A 15,991-nucleotide genomic window follows, 5' to 3' on the forward strand; every position below is an offset into this window, starting at 1 on the left:
ACAGCTCCCTCTGTGAATAGCCAACCTTGATGGCACGTCTGTTCGTGGTAATGTTTCACAATGAGGCCTGCAATGTGATGTTGGCCGGGAACAATGAGTGGGTTCTTTTCTGCTTGACTCAGATTTGCCTCACTGATACGTCCGCCCACCCTAAGCTGACCTTGGTTGTCTAAGAAGGGGTCCAGATTTCTGATCGGACTGCCCTTAGGAATTTCCTGTTGTTCGTTAATGCACTTGACCTCCCCAGTGTACTCTTCCTCTTGTACTAATCGGATGACAATGTTTTTAGCTTGCTCAAACTTTTCTACTGTGACTCCCACTCCACAATAGTGCCAGCCCTTACAAGAACTGTCTCTATTAGTGGGTTGCTTGAAGGTGTGAACAACGTGCAGCAAACGAGCAATGGCACGAAGTAGGGCGCTCCAGTGGGAAAATCTAGTGAATTTTTCAGAACCAAGTAGTTTCACACCAGCTGTGGTTTTCAGGATGGAAACCTGGGGTCTGATGTCAGTGTCTGAACTGGGTTCAACAAGGTCAAAAGTGTCTTGGACGAAGCTTTGATTGTCTTTGAGCAGGAATTTGGGCCCAGTGAACCAGTTGGTGAGCATGAGCTGATGTGCAAGAACAGATCGTGTTGCAAGATCTGTTGGGTTCTGGTCAGTAGGCACGTAATGCCACTGATTTGCTTGTGAGGACCTCCTAATCCTAGCCACCCGATTGCTAACATAGACATACTGTAAAAGCGTCTGGTCTTGTTGCAAATATATCCCAGAACAACTTTACTGTCTGTGTAGAAATCAGTGTTGTTTAGCTTAATGTCCAGCTCTCCTGAGACCAAATCAGCGATTTCAACTGCTAGCACGGCAGCACACAGTTCTAGTCTGGGGATAGTTTGTTCGGGGCATGGTGACAGCTTTGCTTTCCCCATGACAAAGCCAATTTCCCAATTCCCTTCTGCATCAGTTACCTTCACATAAGCCACCACTGCAATGGCTTTGGTCGACGCATCACAGAAGATGCACAGTTCTCTGTATGCAGCTTCTGAAGGTGAGATGTTAGTGTATGTTCTGGTGATTGAGAGGCTAGACAGTGCACTCAGTGACTCTCTCCAAAGAACCCATGACTCCTCCATCTCTTGGGGCAGCAGAGCATCCCAGTCGCGGCTATCTGCAGTGAGCTCTCTGAGGATGGATTTGCCGTGGATTGTGACGGGCACCACGAAGCCTAGCGGGTCATAGAGACTGTTTATGATGGATAAGACACCATGTCGAGTGAAGGGTTTTGTCTCATCAGACACATTAAAGGTGAAACAGTCTTTCTTGAGGTCCCAAAGGAGCCCCAGGCTACGCTGCATAGGCAGTGCATCTGCTTCAAGATCTAAGTCTTTGAGATCTTTTGCATGCTCTTGGGATGGAAAGGCTTCCAGGATCTCTTTCCTATTAGCTGCAATCTTGTGCAACCTCAAGTTTGATTTGGCAAGGATATCTCGCGTCTTCCGCAGAAGAGTCACGGCCATTTCCACGGTGGGAAGAGATTTAAGGCCGTCATCTACATAGAAATCACGTGTTACAAACTGCTTGACATCAGCATCGAAGTCCACCTCACAGCACTGGACAGACTGATGTAGGCCAAATATTGCTACTGCTGGAGAGGGACTGTTCCCGAAAACGTGGACTCTCATCTGATACTCTATGATGTCATTGCAGAGGTTATTGTCACGAAACCACAAAAAACGGAGAAAGTTCCTGTCCTCTTTCCGCACGTAGAAACAGTAAAACATCTGCTCGATGTCTGCTGTGAAGGCTACTGCTTCTTTCCTGAAGCGCATGAGGACGCCAAGGAGTGAGTTGTTGAGGTCTGGGCCTTTTAGTAAGACATCATTAAGTGACAGTCCATATACTGAGCACTACTGTCGAACACAACTCTGATCTGTTTTGGCTTTTTGGGGTGATAAACCCCGAACAGAGGCAAATACCACCTCTCCTCACTCTCCTTTAAAGGAGAGGCAATCTCAGCATGACCATTTTGGAGAATCTTTGCCATGAAGGCTATGAAATGGTCTCTCAACTCTGGTTTTCTGTCAAAGTTGCGGCTCAGAGACATGAGCCGATTCATAGCCTGCAGCCTGTTGTTAGGGAGCCTTTGCCATGGTGATTTGAATGGTAATGGAGCTGTCCAATGATTGTTTGCATCCCTTGTCATTCCTTCTTCCATTATTTTCATGAAGGCATTGTCTTGAATGGAAGGTGAGACTTGATTGTCATTTTTGGTTTGTTCAAACACACAACATCCAAGGTGGTCTGATTCACAGTTAGATCTGTCACTTAATTGTGGTGTGTTGTGGTGGGGGATTTTGATCCCACAGGATCTTTCTTTTATGTTGAACAGATTGTGACAAGGCTGAAAAAGTGTAGGTCGTCCTCTCTCTGTTGTGTTTGTGTAGAAGGCATTCACTGTGATTGTTTTATGAACACCACCTAGACACACATTCCCCACTACAACCCACCCCAAGTCTAATTTTTGTGCATAGGGTGTGTCGTTGGGGCCACTTATCTGTTTATGGACTTTATGCACCCTGACGATGTCCCGTCCAAGAAGCATCAATATGTGGGTGTTTGGATTGAGTTCTGGGATGAGGTGTGAGATATTCTTTAAATGGGGATGATGGAGTGCTGCGCTGGGCGTTGGTATCTCCTCCCTGTTGTCGGGCATGTCATTACACTCAATCAGACTGGGCAGGGGGATGTGGACTGTCCCTTCTAGAGTCTCTACTACATAACCAGTGGCTCTCCTACCCATTGTCTCTTTAAGGCCTGCACATGTTCTCAGTGTGTAGGGAGAGCTAAGGCCATTTTCACCGAACACTTCAAAAGACTCTGAAGGGACAAGAGAACGGTTACTCTGTTCATCATGAATTGCATACAGCCTGATCGCCTTGCCTGGGTGGCTTGCTGGGTATACCTTTACAAGGTAGATTTTAGAGCATGACCTTCCAGCGAGGTTCTCACCACAAACTTGAGTGCATTTGGAAGTGCACTTGGCAGGGTGGCACCCTGCTCCCTGCCGTGCTCTACATCAGGGTCAGTTCCTTTGCTCCAGGGAGCTGGGCCTGGGTGGAGAGCTGTGTTGTGATTCTCCTTGCTGCATTCAGAACATTGCACTTTGGCCTTACAATGGTTAGCAAAATGTGTTGAAGAGGCACAACATCTAAAACAAAATTACTGTTCTCTTTCAGAAACGTTTTGCGTTCTTCGATGGACTTCTCACGAAAAGCTCTGCATTTCAGGAGGGCATGAGGTTTTTTGTGCACTGGGCACAATCTGTCACAGTCATTTGTCTTTTTTGAATTCCATATGACTCATAGCTGGGGTTTGGAAACACCTGTGTTTTGTGTACTGACACTTCTCTCTGTCTGTTAAATTTCCAGGGGGGTTTCTCAGGTCTGGGTGCAGAGTCAAGGTGCATGGCAAAGTTAAAGCTGGGGTCATTTTTAACAGTGGCCTCTTGACTAACAAAATCTACAAAAACATGGAATGGAGGGAAAGAGACCTGGTATTCACGTTTGTAACTTGCACCAACTGAAACCCACTTTTCTTGCAGGTAGAAGGGGAGTTTTTGCACAATTGGATTCAAACCCCTTGCAGAGTCCAGGAAAGAGAGGCCAGGGAGGTCTCCCTCCTCCTTGGCACTCTGGAGCTCCATGAGTATGTCACTGAATTTTCTCAGCTTCACATAATCTCTGTTTGTGATCTTTGGGAAATTGTCCACTCATTTAAACAGAGCGTCCTCAACTACCTCTGCTGAGCCATAACATTGGTCAAGTCTCTCCCAGATCATCTTTAATCCTGCATCTGGACGGTTGATGTGTATGGCTCTGATTTGTTCAACATGCTCAGCAGATTCCTTACCAAGCCACTTAAATAATAAATCCATCTCCTCACTTGCTGTCAGATCTAGATCCCTTACTGCATTCTGAAAGGAACGTTTCCAGGCTCTGTAGTTCTGCGGCTTGTCGTTGAACTGAAGAAGGCCCGTTGCTACAATTTCATGATGAGCAAAGTATCTGACAAATTCACCAATGTTCCCGTCACTGTGGCCTGAAGGCCTGGGACTGTAGGCACAATCACAATGGCTAGTTCTCGGTCTCTGTGGTGCCCAACCATTACTTTTATTGTAGTTATCTGGAGGTGGATGAGGGGGCAAGAGAGATGGAGCTGGAAGGTGGTGCTTATACACAGGCTGATTAGAATGAGTTTTTGTTTCTGGTGGTGGTCTGCAGTCTGCTGGATCGGTGTGTGAGAGATGAGTAACACAAGGGGGGTCAACTATGTTAGCTGGAGGCTTATCAACCGATGGGGGCTCTTGTATTTCGGTAGTTTCATTCTTTACAAACTTGGCTTGAGCCATGACATACCTCTCAGTCCGGTGTGAACTTTCAAGAGAGGGAAGATCATCTAAAACATGTCCATTACTTTGCTCATCTATTTGTGATTGAACAGCAGCTTCTAAGACTTCTGCCTCTGCTGTGGCTGTAGCTGCCTCTTTCTCACACTGGAGGAGTTCAATGGATGCTTCTAATTAAGCCTTCTCCAGTCTTAGACTTACTTCTTTCTGAGTGAAGGTTAGACAAGTCTTTGCTGCCTCTGCTCTTGCCTTGGCTGCTGCTGAACCAGTAGAAGAACACGAGGCCTGAGATCTTGTTTTATATGATTTTGCAGACATGATGGTGTTGATAGCTTCTGGTGAGACACTGCCATGGTATCCATGCTTAGCTGATGCATCGCATCGTCTTGGAAGTGTCTGCTGTTAGCCTGCTCAGCATTACCTTGTTCGCTGAGATGCCGTCGTTTCACGGTTCTGTCCTCAATGCGTAGCATGCATGTGTTGACAGGCAGCTAAATGCTCCACTCCAAACAAGACTCTGGGTATCATTTTCTTACCAGGTTTATTGTTGAAGTAAAGTGTGAAACTAAAAAGAAAATAAATAAAACAATATAATCATGAATATTACATTGCTGCAGATGCATAAACCATATAATAAACTACTCTATATCTGTGCACCACATAAACCACACCTAGCATGGCTAACAGAAATAGTAACCAAAGGGAATACATGTGAAACACGTCACTAATAAGCATACAATGTAACAGTCTGCCACTTAAGACCTCAACATATGACAGTAAATTCACATATAAACACATACCGACGATGCAACTCGAAGATGTATTCTGAAGTGGCTGATCATCACTAGAAGCTGGCAAAATGTGCCATTCTTTTTGCTTTTTCCTCACTTCCTGGATAAAGTTTTTATTCAACATGACAAACCCTGACCGCTAAGCCAAAACAGGCCAGGAGATGGCGGTACTGCAGTTTTTAATATTCCTATTCAAATAAAACATCATGAAATTAAACACATCAAATCCTTTTTTTTTACTGACACTGATTCCGCCAGGGTCAGTAATTCCGCCACTTACCTTCCCTGACTCCGCCCTCCATTCACAGACTGACGCTTGACCACACCCCTGCTGCCACATACCCCCACCGCCCGACTCAGGCTGGGGAGCCATCCAGCCTGCAGCCGACTCCCCCCCCCCCCCCCCTTTGACAGGAGAGGAAGTCCGCCACAACCATCTGCGCCCCTGGCCTGTGGACCACCTTGAACTTAAATGGCTGGAGTGCCAGATACCAACAGGTGATCCACGCTTTGGCATCCTTCATGCGGTGGAGCCACTGCAGGGGTGCATGGTCCGACCAGAGGGTGAAAGGGCGCCCCAGCAGGTAGTAGCGGAGGGCGAGGACCACCCACTTGATGGCGAGGCATTCCTTCTCTATGGTGCTGTACCTGCCCTCGCGCACCGACAGCTTGCGGCTGATGTACAGCACTGGACGGTCCTCCCCCTCCCCCTCCTGGGACAGAACAGCCCCCAGCCCTCTGTCCGATGCTTCCATCTGTAAAACAAAGGGGAGAGAAAAGTCAGGGGAGTGTAACAATGGCCCCCCACACAGTGCAGTCTTTACCTTAGAGAAAGCCCGCTGGCATTGCTCCATCCACTGGACCGGATCTGGTGCCCCCTTTTTAGTGAGCTCAGTCAACAGGCTGGTGACATCCGAATAAGTAGGTATAAACCTACGATAGGAGCCAGCCAGCCCCAGGAACTGTGTCACCCCCTTTTTGGTCTTGGGCCTCGGGCAGGCCGCAATCGCTGCTGTCTTATTGATTTGGGGACGCACCTGCCCATTGCCCAAGTGGAAGCCCAGATACCGTACTTCCACCCGCCCAATTGCACACTTCTTCGGGTTGGCTGTGAGACCTGCTCACCTCAGCGACCCAAGGACGGTCCTCAGGTGTTTTAGGTGCCGCGGCCAGTCATTACTATAAATAATAATGTCGTCCATAGGTGGCTTGGGGGCGGAGGACCCTATCCATAAGCCGCTGGAACGTAGCGGGCGCCCCAAACAGCCCAAAAGGAAGTGTAATGAACTGGTGTAAGCCAAACAGTGTGGAAAAGGCCATTTTCTCTCGGGATAGTGGAGTCAAGGGGATCTGCCAATATCCCTTTGTCAAATCCAGTGTCGAATAAAAATGAGCCATGCCTAGTCGATCGAGCAACTCGTCAATACGAGGCATTGGGTACACATTAAATTTAGACACCGCGTTGACTTTCCTATAGTCCACACAGAACCGGACCGACCCGTCGGCCTTGGGAACCAAGACCACCGGGCTACTCCAGTCACTTTGGGACTCCTCGACGATGCCCATTTCGAGCATGGCCTCGAGTTCTTCCCGAACCACCTTTTTCTTGTGTTCAGGCAGTCTGTAAGGGCGGCTGTGCACTACTACCCCCGGGGGCATCTCAATGTGGTGTTCTATGAGGTGGGTGCAGCCAGGCAGGGGCGAGAACACGTCAGAAAATTCTGTTTGCAACTGGGCGACCTCCGCGAGCTGGGTCGGGGAGAGGTGGGCTCCACAGGGGACCGGAGCGGTGGGCGATGCCGATTTTCCCTTTTGAACCTCCGGCCCCAGCTCCGCCTTCTCTGGATCCACCGACACAGCACCACGGGGACCTCCTCACTCCAACATTTTAACAGATTGAGGTGGTATATCTGTAATGCCCCACCCCTGTCCGCTCGCCTCACCTCATAGTCGATGTCCCTGACTCGCCGTGTGACCTCAAAGGGTCCTTGCCACCTGGCGATTAATTTAGAGCTCGATGTGGGCAATAACACGAGTACTTTGTCTCCCGGTGTGAATTCCCTAAGGCGTGTGCCCCTGTCGTACAGACGGACTTGACGTTCTTGGGCCTGCCGCAAATTCTCCAGGGTTAGGTGCAGGAATGTGTGGAGTTTGGCACGCAGGTCAATAACGTATTGAATTTCATTTTTACTGGTTGAAGGTCCCTCCTCCCAATTTTCCCGTAGCACATCCAAAATGCCATGCGGCTTATGCCCGTATAGTAATTCAAACGGGGAGAACCCCGTGGAGGCTTGTGGGACCTCTCGCACTGCGAATAACAGGGGTTCGAGCCATTTATCCCAGTGGCATGCATCCTCGCTTAAGAATTTTTTAATTGATTTTGAGGGTGCGATTAAACCATTTGACTAAGCCATCTGTTTGTGGGTGATAAACGCTAGTGTGGATTAGCTTAATTCCCAGTAACCCATACAGTTCGCGCAGTGTATGTGACATAAACATAGTGCCTTGATCAGTCAGAATCTCTTTGGGGATTCTGACCCAGGAGATAACGTGAAAGAGTGCTTCAGCAATACTGCATGCTGAGATATTGCGAAGAGGCACTGCTTCCAGATATCGCTTTGCATAGTCTACCAGAACTAAAATAAAGCAATATCCTCGTGTTGACCGATCTAATGGCCCGACGAGATCCATCCCAATTCTTTTGAACGGGGTCTTGATTACTGGCAGAGGGCGCAAAGGCGCTTTTGGAATGGCCACTGGATTTACTAACTGGCATTCGCGGCATGCCGTACACCACCTACGGACATCGCCATGAATCCCTGGCCAATAGAACCGGGCCATTATTCGGGCTAGTGTCTTATCCTGCCCTAAGTGTCCAGCCATGGGATTAAAGTGAGCTGCCTGGAATATCAATTCCCGGCGGCTCTTTGGGATTAAAAGTTGGGTTATTTGTTCCTTAGTCTGAGTGTCCTGTGTCACTCGGTATAATCTATCCGTAATAATGGAAAAATAGGGGAAGGACGGGGCGGCATTTGGTTGGAGCGTTTGACCATCGATTACTTTCACTTGGTCAAAAGCATGCCGCAGAGACTCGTCTCACAATTGCTCTAATGGGAAATCCGTGAGGGATTCCCTGAGAGAGGGAGAAGGAGCCTGCTGCTCCTCACTCTGATGCGGTGATGATGTAGATGGCTCTGTGACAGCTGCTCCCGCCAATGCCACTCCGGGACCTCCCCCTGCTGAACTATGGCAGGACCCACTCTTCACTAAGTGCATCATTAAATCCTGAAATCCCAGCCAATCAGTCCCCAAAATTATCGAGTGGGTAAGGCAAGGATTAACCGCCGCCTGTACTCTAAATTTCTCCCATCAAAACAGAATGTGGACTGATACTAAAGGGTAGTCGTGAACATCCCTGTGCACACACAACACCTTCACCAACTGTGCTCTTCCCAATGCCTCGTCTTACACCAGGCTTTGGTGGATTGAGGTCTGATTACAGCCGGAGTCCACCAAAGCCTGATACGTATCCCCTTGGATACTCACCAGTGTGCAATACGCTCCGGCCCAATCGAGGGCGGTCCCTGGCACATCGGGGATCTGGACCACCACGCTCACCTCCATCGCCGAGCACTGATGCTGGAGGTGCCCCGGCTCCCTGCAGCACCAGCAAACTGGCCCAAGCTCTCTCTCTGCACCGGTGTTCCGGATATCACTCACCTGAGGGGGGGAAGACACAGACATGGAAGTAAGAAATGGTAGGACCCCGCGAGTGCGGCGGGCCGGCTGGGGTGGAGCCAGCCCCCGCCTCCGCAGTGGGGGAATGGGGCGAGGGTGAGGAACAGAAGGAGAGGGAGAGAGAGAGAGGAGAGGGGAGAAGGGGAGACACGCTGTCCTTTCGTCGGAACAGCTGCCATATGGTCCTCTGCCAGCTCAATGATCTGATCCAGCGACGCCGGGCGATGGCACTGGACCCACTCCGCGGTTCTCTCTGGAAGTCGAGTGACGAACTGCTCCAGTGCCACCAGATCGATGATTCCCTCGGTGTCGCGGTTGTCAGCCCTCAGCCACCGGCGGCAGGTGTCCCGAAGTTGCTAGCCAAATGTGAACAGCCGGCCAACCTCCTCCAGGCGCAGCGCACGGAAGCACTGCCGCTGTTGCTCCAGGGTTTGACCCACGCACTGGAGGACGGCCCTGTGGAAGTCTGCGTAGACCAGCCGGCTGTCGGCGGGGAGCTGTAGTGCGGCCAGCTGCACCTCGCCCATGAGCAGGGGGAGGAGGCGCGCCACACGCTGTTCCACTGGCCAACCCCACGCCTCTGCTGCCTGCTCAAAGAGAGAGAGGAAGGCCTCGGGGTCGTCATGCGGGCCCATCTTCATTAGGGTGAGGTGGGAAGGGCCCGCGGCGGTGGAGGTGGTGGACCCCGCCGACGCGAGTAGGTGCCGGAATGCCTGGCAATCTTCCTGCTGCGCCAGCACCAGGGCCTCAAACCTTTGCTCCTGTTCCTTCTGGAGGGTGACCAGCGCCTGGTGCTGGCTCTGTTGGGCTGTGGCGAGGGCATGGATCAGGTCCTTGAAGGGGGAGGACTCCATGGGGCTGTTCTCTTCTGTGCTCCATTCCCGGGTTTCGGCACCACTGTGGCAAGTGTTCTAGGTGGGTGGAGCACAGAAGCATGGCAGGCCAGAACTGAGTTCTCAAAGACTTTTATTGTAGCTTTTCAGCTTTAAACTACACATGCACACAAGCATCCAGGTTGGGGAAGAGCTCCCTTCCTCTGCTCTCCCTCTCCTCTTATAGGGTGTGGTCACTAGGGAAGACACACAAACACAGGTTAATTCCAATCAGGTGCAGTGATTCCGCCACTTACCTTCCTTGACTCCGCCCTCCATTCACAGACTGATGCTTGATCACACCCCCACTGCCACAATGACCTATTGCCAATTGACCTAATAGGATGTGTGCTGAGCCCCCTCCTCTTCACTCTGTGGACCCACGACTGCACACCAACATCCAGCTCAAATTTCTTCATTAAGTTTGCGGATGACACGACTGTAGTGGGTCTCATCAACAATGGCAATGAGACAATCTACAGGAGTGAGGTGAGCCACTTGGCCATGTGGTGCAAGGACAACAATCTCCGCCTGAACATGGAGAAGACGAAGGAGATTGTTGTGGACTTCAGGAGAGTGCACACCCAGCATGCTCCACTATCTATTGACGGTGCTCCAGTGGAGAGGGTGAGCAGCACCAAGTTTCTGGGTGTGCACATCTCTGAAGACCTGTCCTGGAACAACAACACTGCATCACTGGCCAAAAAAGTCCAACAGCGTCTGTACTTCCTCCGCAAACTGAGGAGAGCAAGAGTCCCGGCCCCCATCATGCACACATTCTACAGAGGCACCATCGAGAACATCCTGACCAGCTGCATCACCATGTGGTACGGCACCTGCACCGTGTCCTGTTGCAAGACTCTGCAGCGCATCATGAGAGCAGCTGAGAGGATCACTGGTGTCTCTCTCCCTACTCTAATGGATATATATATATATAACTCCTGCCTCACCCGCAAAGTCATCAGGATTGCAGGTGACCCCACCCACCCACCCACCCATCTCACAGCCTCTTCAGCCTGCTGCCGTCGGGGAGGAGACTGCGGAGTCTCCGGGCCAAAACCAGCAGGCTCAAGGACAGTTTCTTTCACCAGGCGGTCAGGAGGCTCAACTCCCTCCCTGTTCTGCCCCTCCTCCCCCCTCTGCCCCCTGTCACAGATTCTGCCCGCACACCCCCCTGCCCCTGCCCCCCCTCAGCATCTGACATGTCACCCTCACAGTTCCCACCCCCTCAACACACACACACACACACACGTGCGTGCGCGCACACATACTCTCAACGTTCATTGACACACTGAACTCAGGGACTACACATTTCACTTTACGTCGCTCATTTGCACTATTCCGCACTACCTCGCCTTAACAGCTATTAGTTTATTGTTTATTCTGCTTATCTCATGTTGACCTGCTTAACGTCAAATGCCCTTGACCTTTTATTTGCTTCAATTTATGTGTGTGAGTGTATGTGTGTGTGTGTGTGTGTGTGTGTGTGTATATATGAGTGTTTAGTCTATGTCTAGTTCTTATCTAGAGTGTTTATACTGTTTGTGTTGTTTATTTCAATTATTCTATTTTTGAGTGTTTGTCTAGTTCTTATCTAGTGTTTATACTGTTTGTATTGCTTATTTCAATAATTCTATTTTTGAGTGTTTAGTCTATGTCTAGTTCTTATTGAGTGTTTATACTGTTTGTGTTTGTTTATTTCAATTATTCTATTTTTTATTTGAGTGTTTAGTCTATGTCCAGTTCTTATCTAGACTGTACTGTTTGTATTGTTTATTTCAATTATTCTATTTTTATTTGAGTGTTTAGTCTATGTCCAGTTCTTATCTAGAGGGTTTATACTGTTTGTATTGTTTATTTCAATTATTCTATTTTTTATTTATTGTATTGCCTGTTTGCACTGTGGGTCAGAGAGGACTGTAATTTCATCTGTGCTGTATGTCAAGTATGTATAGCATATTTGACAATAAAGTTGACTTGACTTGAATATTACATATCTGTGAGTGGCAAAAGTATGTGAACCTCTAGGATTAGCAGTTAATTTGAAGGTGAAATTAGAGTCAAGTGTTTTCAATCAATGGGATGACAATTGGGTGTGAGTGGCACCCTATTTTATTTAAAGAACAGGGATCTATCAAAGTCTGATCTTCACAACACATGTTTGTGGAAGTGTATCATGGCATGAACAAAGGAGATTTCTGAGGATCTCAGAAAAAGCATTGTTGATGCTCATCAGGCTGGAAAAGGTTACAAAACCAACTCTAAAGAGTTTGGACGCCACCAATCCACAGTCAGACAGATTGTGTACAAATGGAGGAAATTCAAGACCATTGTTACTCTCCTCAGGAGTGGTCAACCAACAAAGATCACTCCAAGAACAAGGCAAGTAATAGTCGGCAAGGTCACAAAGGACCCCAGGGTAACTTCTAAGCAACTGAAGGCCTCTCTCACATTGGCTAATGTTAATGTTCATGAGTCCACCATCAGGAGAACACTGAACAACAATGGTGTGCATGGCAGGGTTGCAAGGAGAAAGCCACTGCTCTCCAAAAAGAACATTGCTCCTCGTCTGCAGTTTGCTAAAGATCATGTGGACAAGCCAGAAGGCTACTGGAAAAATGTTTTGTGGACAGATGAGACCAAAATAGAAATTTTTGGCTTAAATGAGAAACATGTTTGGAGAAAGGAAAACACTGCATTCCAGCATAAGAACCTTATCCCATCTGTGAAACATGGTGGTGGTAGTATCATGGCTTACACCTGTTTTGCTGCATCTGGGCCAGGATGGCTTGCCATCATTGATGGAACAATGAATTCTGAATTATACCAGCAAATTCTAAAGCAAAATGTCAGGACATCTGTCCATGAACTGAAACTCAAGAGAAGTGGGGTCATGCAGCGGGACAACGACCCAAAGCACACAAGTCGTTCTACCAAAGAATGGTTAAAGAAGAATAAAGTTAATGTTTTGGAATGGCCAAGTCAAAGTCCTGACCTTAATCCAATCGAAATTTTGTAGAAGGATCTGAAGCGAGCAGTTCATGTGAGGAAACCCACCAACATCTCAGAGTTGAAGTTGTTCTGTATGGAGGAATGAGCTAAAATTCCTCCAAGCCGGTGTGCAGGACTGATCAACAGTTACCGGAAATGTTTAGTTGCAGTTATTGTTGCACAAGGCGGTCACACCAGATACTAAAAGCAAATGTTCACATACTTTTGCCCCTCACAAATATGTAATATTGGATCATTTCCCTCAATAAATAAATGACCAAGTATAATATTTTTGTCTCATTTGTTTAACTGTGTTCTCTTTATCTACTTTTAGGACTTGTGTGAAAATCTCATATTTTAGGTCATATTTATGCAGAAATATTGAAAATTCTAAAAGGTTCACAAACTTTCAAGCAAGACTGTTAGGTTATTCTTCCATTTGCTATCTAAACAATGCAATTACAGTGAGGAAACATGAAGAGATGATGTAGCCTAATAATAATTATGGTTATTTTTTTTCATTGAATCAAATCATCATAAATTTCTTCCAGGATTGATCATTGCATGATATATTGTTACATGCCTAAAAATCGTATTGTATGGATTTTTAGAAATATCTGTTAGATATGCTTCCTATTATGTATTTCCCAGGCACATTATCAAATGTGTAATTTTAGATCATGTATTTTTACACAGGGATGTTCATTTTCTCATTGCAGTGGAAACTGACCCATCAGCAAGGTAAGGAATACATGACAACATTGAAAATCCGGGATTTTTGTTTTTCTCTTTTATTGTATAAATTGTTCATTCTATAAATTGGAAACAAAAAGTTTTACAATTTTGAATTATTTACAACAAAGAGCATAAACATTAAAAAATTGTATATTTATTATTCATAATTCTGCACTATTTCTAGGACCTACAGTGGGGCAAAAAAGTATTTAGTCAGTCACCAATTGTGCAAGTTCTCCCACTTAAAAAGATGAGAGAGGCCTGTAATTTTCATCATAGGTATACCTGAACTATGAGAGACAAAATGAGAAAAAAAAATCCAGAAAATCACATTGTCTGATTTTTCAAGAATTTATTTGCAAATTATGGTGGAAAACAAGTATTTGGTCAATAACAAAAGTTCATCTCAATACTTTGTTATATACCCTTTGTTGGCAATGACAGAGGTCAAATGTTTTCTATAAGTCTTCACAAGGTTTTCACACACACTTGCTGTTATTTTGGCCCATTCCTCCATGCAGATCTCCTCTAGAGCAGTGATGTTTTGGGGCTGTCGCTGGGCAACATGGACTTTCAACTCCCTCCAAAGATTTTCCATGGGGTTGAGATCTGGAGACTGGCTTAGGCCACTCCAGGACCTTGAAATGCTTCTTATGAAGCCACTCCTTTGTTGCCCAGGCGGTGTGTTTGGGATCATTGTCATGCTGAAAGACCCAGCCACGTTTCATCTTCAATGCCCTTGCTGATGGAAGGAGGTTTTCACTCAAAATCTCATGATACATGGCCCCATTCATTCTTTCCTTTACACGGATCAGTCGTCCTGGTCCCTTTGCAGAAAAACAGCCCCAAAGCATGATGTTTCCACCCCCATGCTTCACAGTAGGTATGGTGCTCTTTGGATGCAATTCAGCATTCTTTCTCCTCCAAACACGACAAGCTGAGTTTTTACCAAAAAGTTCTGTTTGGGTTTCATCTGACCATATGACATTCTCCCAATCCTCTTCTGGATCATCCAAATGCTCTCTAGCAAATTTCAGACAGGCCTGGACATGTACTGGCTTAAGCAGGGGGCACTGCAGGATTTGAGTCCCTGGCGGCGTAGTGTGTTACTGATGGTAGCCTTTGTTACTTTGGTCCCAGCCCTCTGCAGGTCATTCACTAGGTCCCCCCATGTGGTTCTGGGATTTTTGCTCACCGTTCTTGTGATCATTTTGACCCCACGGGGTGAGATCTTGCGTGGAGCCCCAGATCGAGAGAGATTATCAGTGGTCTTGTATGTCTTCCATTTTCTAACAATTGCTCCCACATTTGATTTCTTCACACCAAGCTGCTAACCTATTGCAGATTCAGTCTTCCCAGCCTGGTGCAGGTCTACAATTTTGTTTCTGGTGTCCTTTGACAGCTCTTTGGTCTTGGCCATAGTGGAGTTTGGAGTGTGACTGTTTGCAGTTGTGGACAGGTGTCTTTTATACTGATAACGAGTTTAAACAGATGCCATTAATACAGGTAACAAGTGGAGGACAGAGGAGCCTCTTAAAGAAGTTGTTACAGTCTGTGAGAGCCAGAAATCTTGCTTGTTTGTAGGTGACCAAATGCTTATTTTACCAAGGAATTTACCAATTAATTCATTAAAAATCCTACTATGTGATTTCCTGGATTCTTTCCCCCCATTCTGTCTCTCATAGTTGAAGTGTACCTATGATGAAAATTACAGGCCTCTCTCATCTTTTTAAGTGAGAGAACTTGCCCAATTGGTGGCTGACTAAATACTTTTTTGCCCCACTGTATATTTGTAAAATAAATGTTAACTGCATGGTCAGATTTTCCATATGCCTCATTGCTTCCAATGAGGCATGTGTTCAGATGACACTCTGATTGATTTGGTCTAAAATGGATCATAAGGACTTGTAAAAATTTGTGGCATCCATGCCAGATTGAATGTACACCATCATTAAAGCAAAAAAGGGGATGTGTACTAAGATACAGCTAATACTACAAAACTCTGAAATTCATGTAAATATTTTGAAGGTACTATTTTTAACTGAAGTTGTAGTCATATAATTTGAAACCTTCTGATATTAAATTATGCAAAATTGAATTTTAAATTGTATTTTGTAAAACTGCATTTTAACTTGTAGTCTCAGACTTTTGGACCTGTGTGTGTGTGTGTGTGTGTGTGTGTGTGTGTGTGTGTGTGTGTACACAACCGAAACACAGAAAAAAGTTGGGATGGCATGTTGAAATTGAAATTAAAGCTGAAAACGATGATTTGTAAATAATATTTGATCTGTATTGCATTCAAAACAACAAAGCACATTGTTGTTTTACCTCATAAATTTTATTTTTATTGTTTATTTTCTTTACACTCAAGACTTTTCAATTTTGATTCTTGCAACACTTTTTAAATAAAGTTGTGATGGCAATTTTTAATATAGCCATTCCTTCTCACAATGTTTAAAA

General features: G+C 46.5%; 1 protein-coding gene across 1 annotated transcript in view; it reads left to right on the forward strand.

Annotated features, from left to right (window-relative positions):
* The first annotated feature begins 2,239 nt into the window (after positions 1-2,239).
* Positions 2,240-15,991, forward strand: part of LOC132882564 (fucolectin-like) — a 56,810-nt gene continuing 43,058 nt past the window's right edge. The window contains exon 1 of the mRNA XM_060915657.1: positions 2,240-2,246. Within this exon, the coding sequence (XP_060771640.1) occupies positions 2,240-2,246 (7 nt within the window). The remainder of the gene's footprint in view (positions 2,247-15,991) is intronic.

Source organism: Neoarius graeffei, chromosome 3 (assembly GCF_027579695.1).
Source record: "Neoarius graeffei isolate fNeoGra1 chromosome 3, fNeoGra1.pri, whole genome shotgun sequence".
Classification (NCBI taxonomy): Eukaryota; Metazoa; Chordata; class Actinopteri; order Siluriformes; family Ariidae; genus Neoarius; species Neoarius graeffei.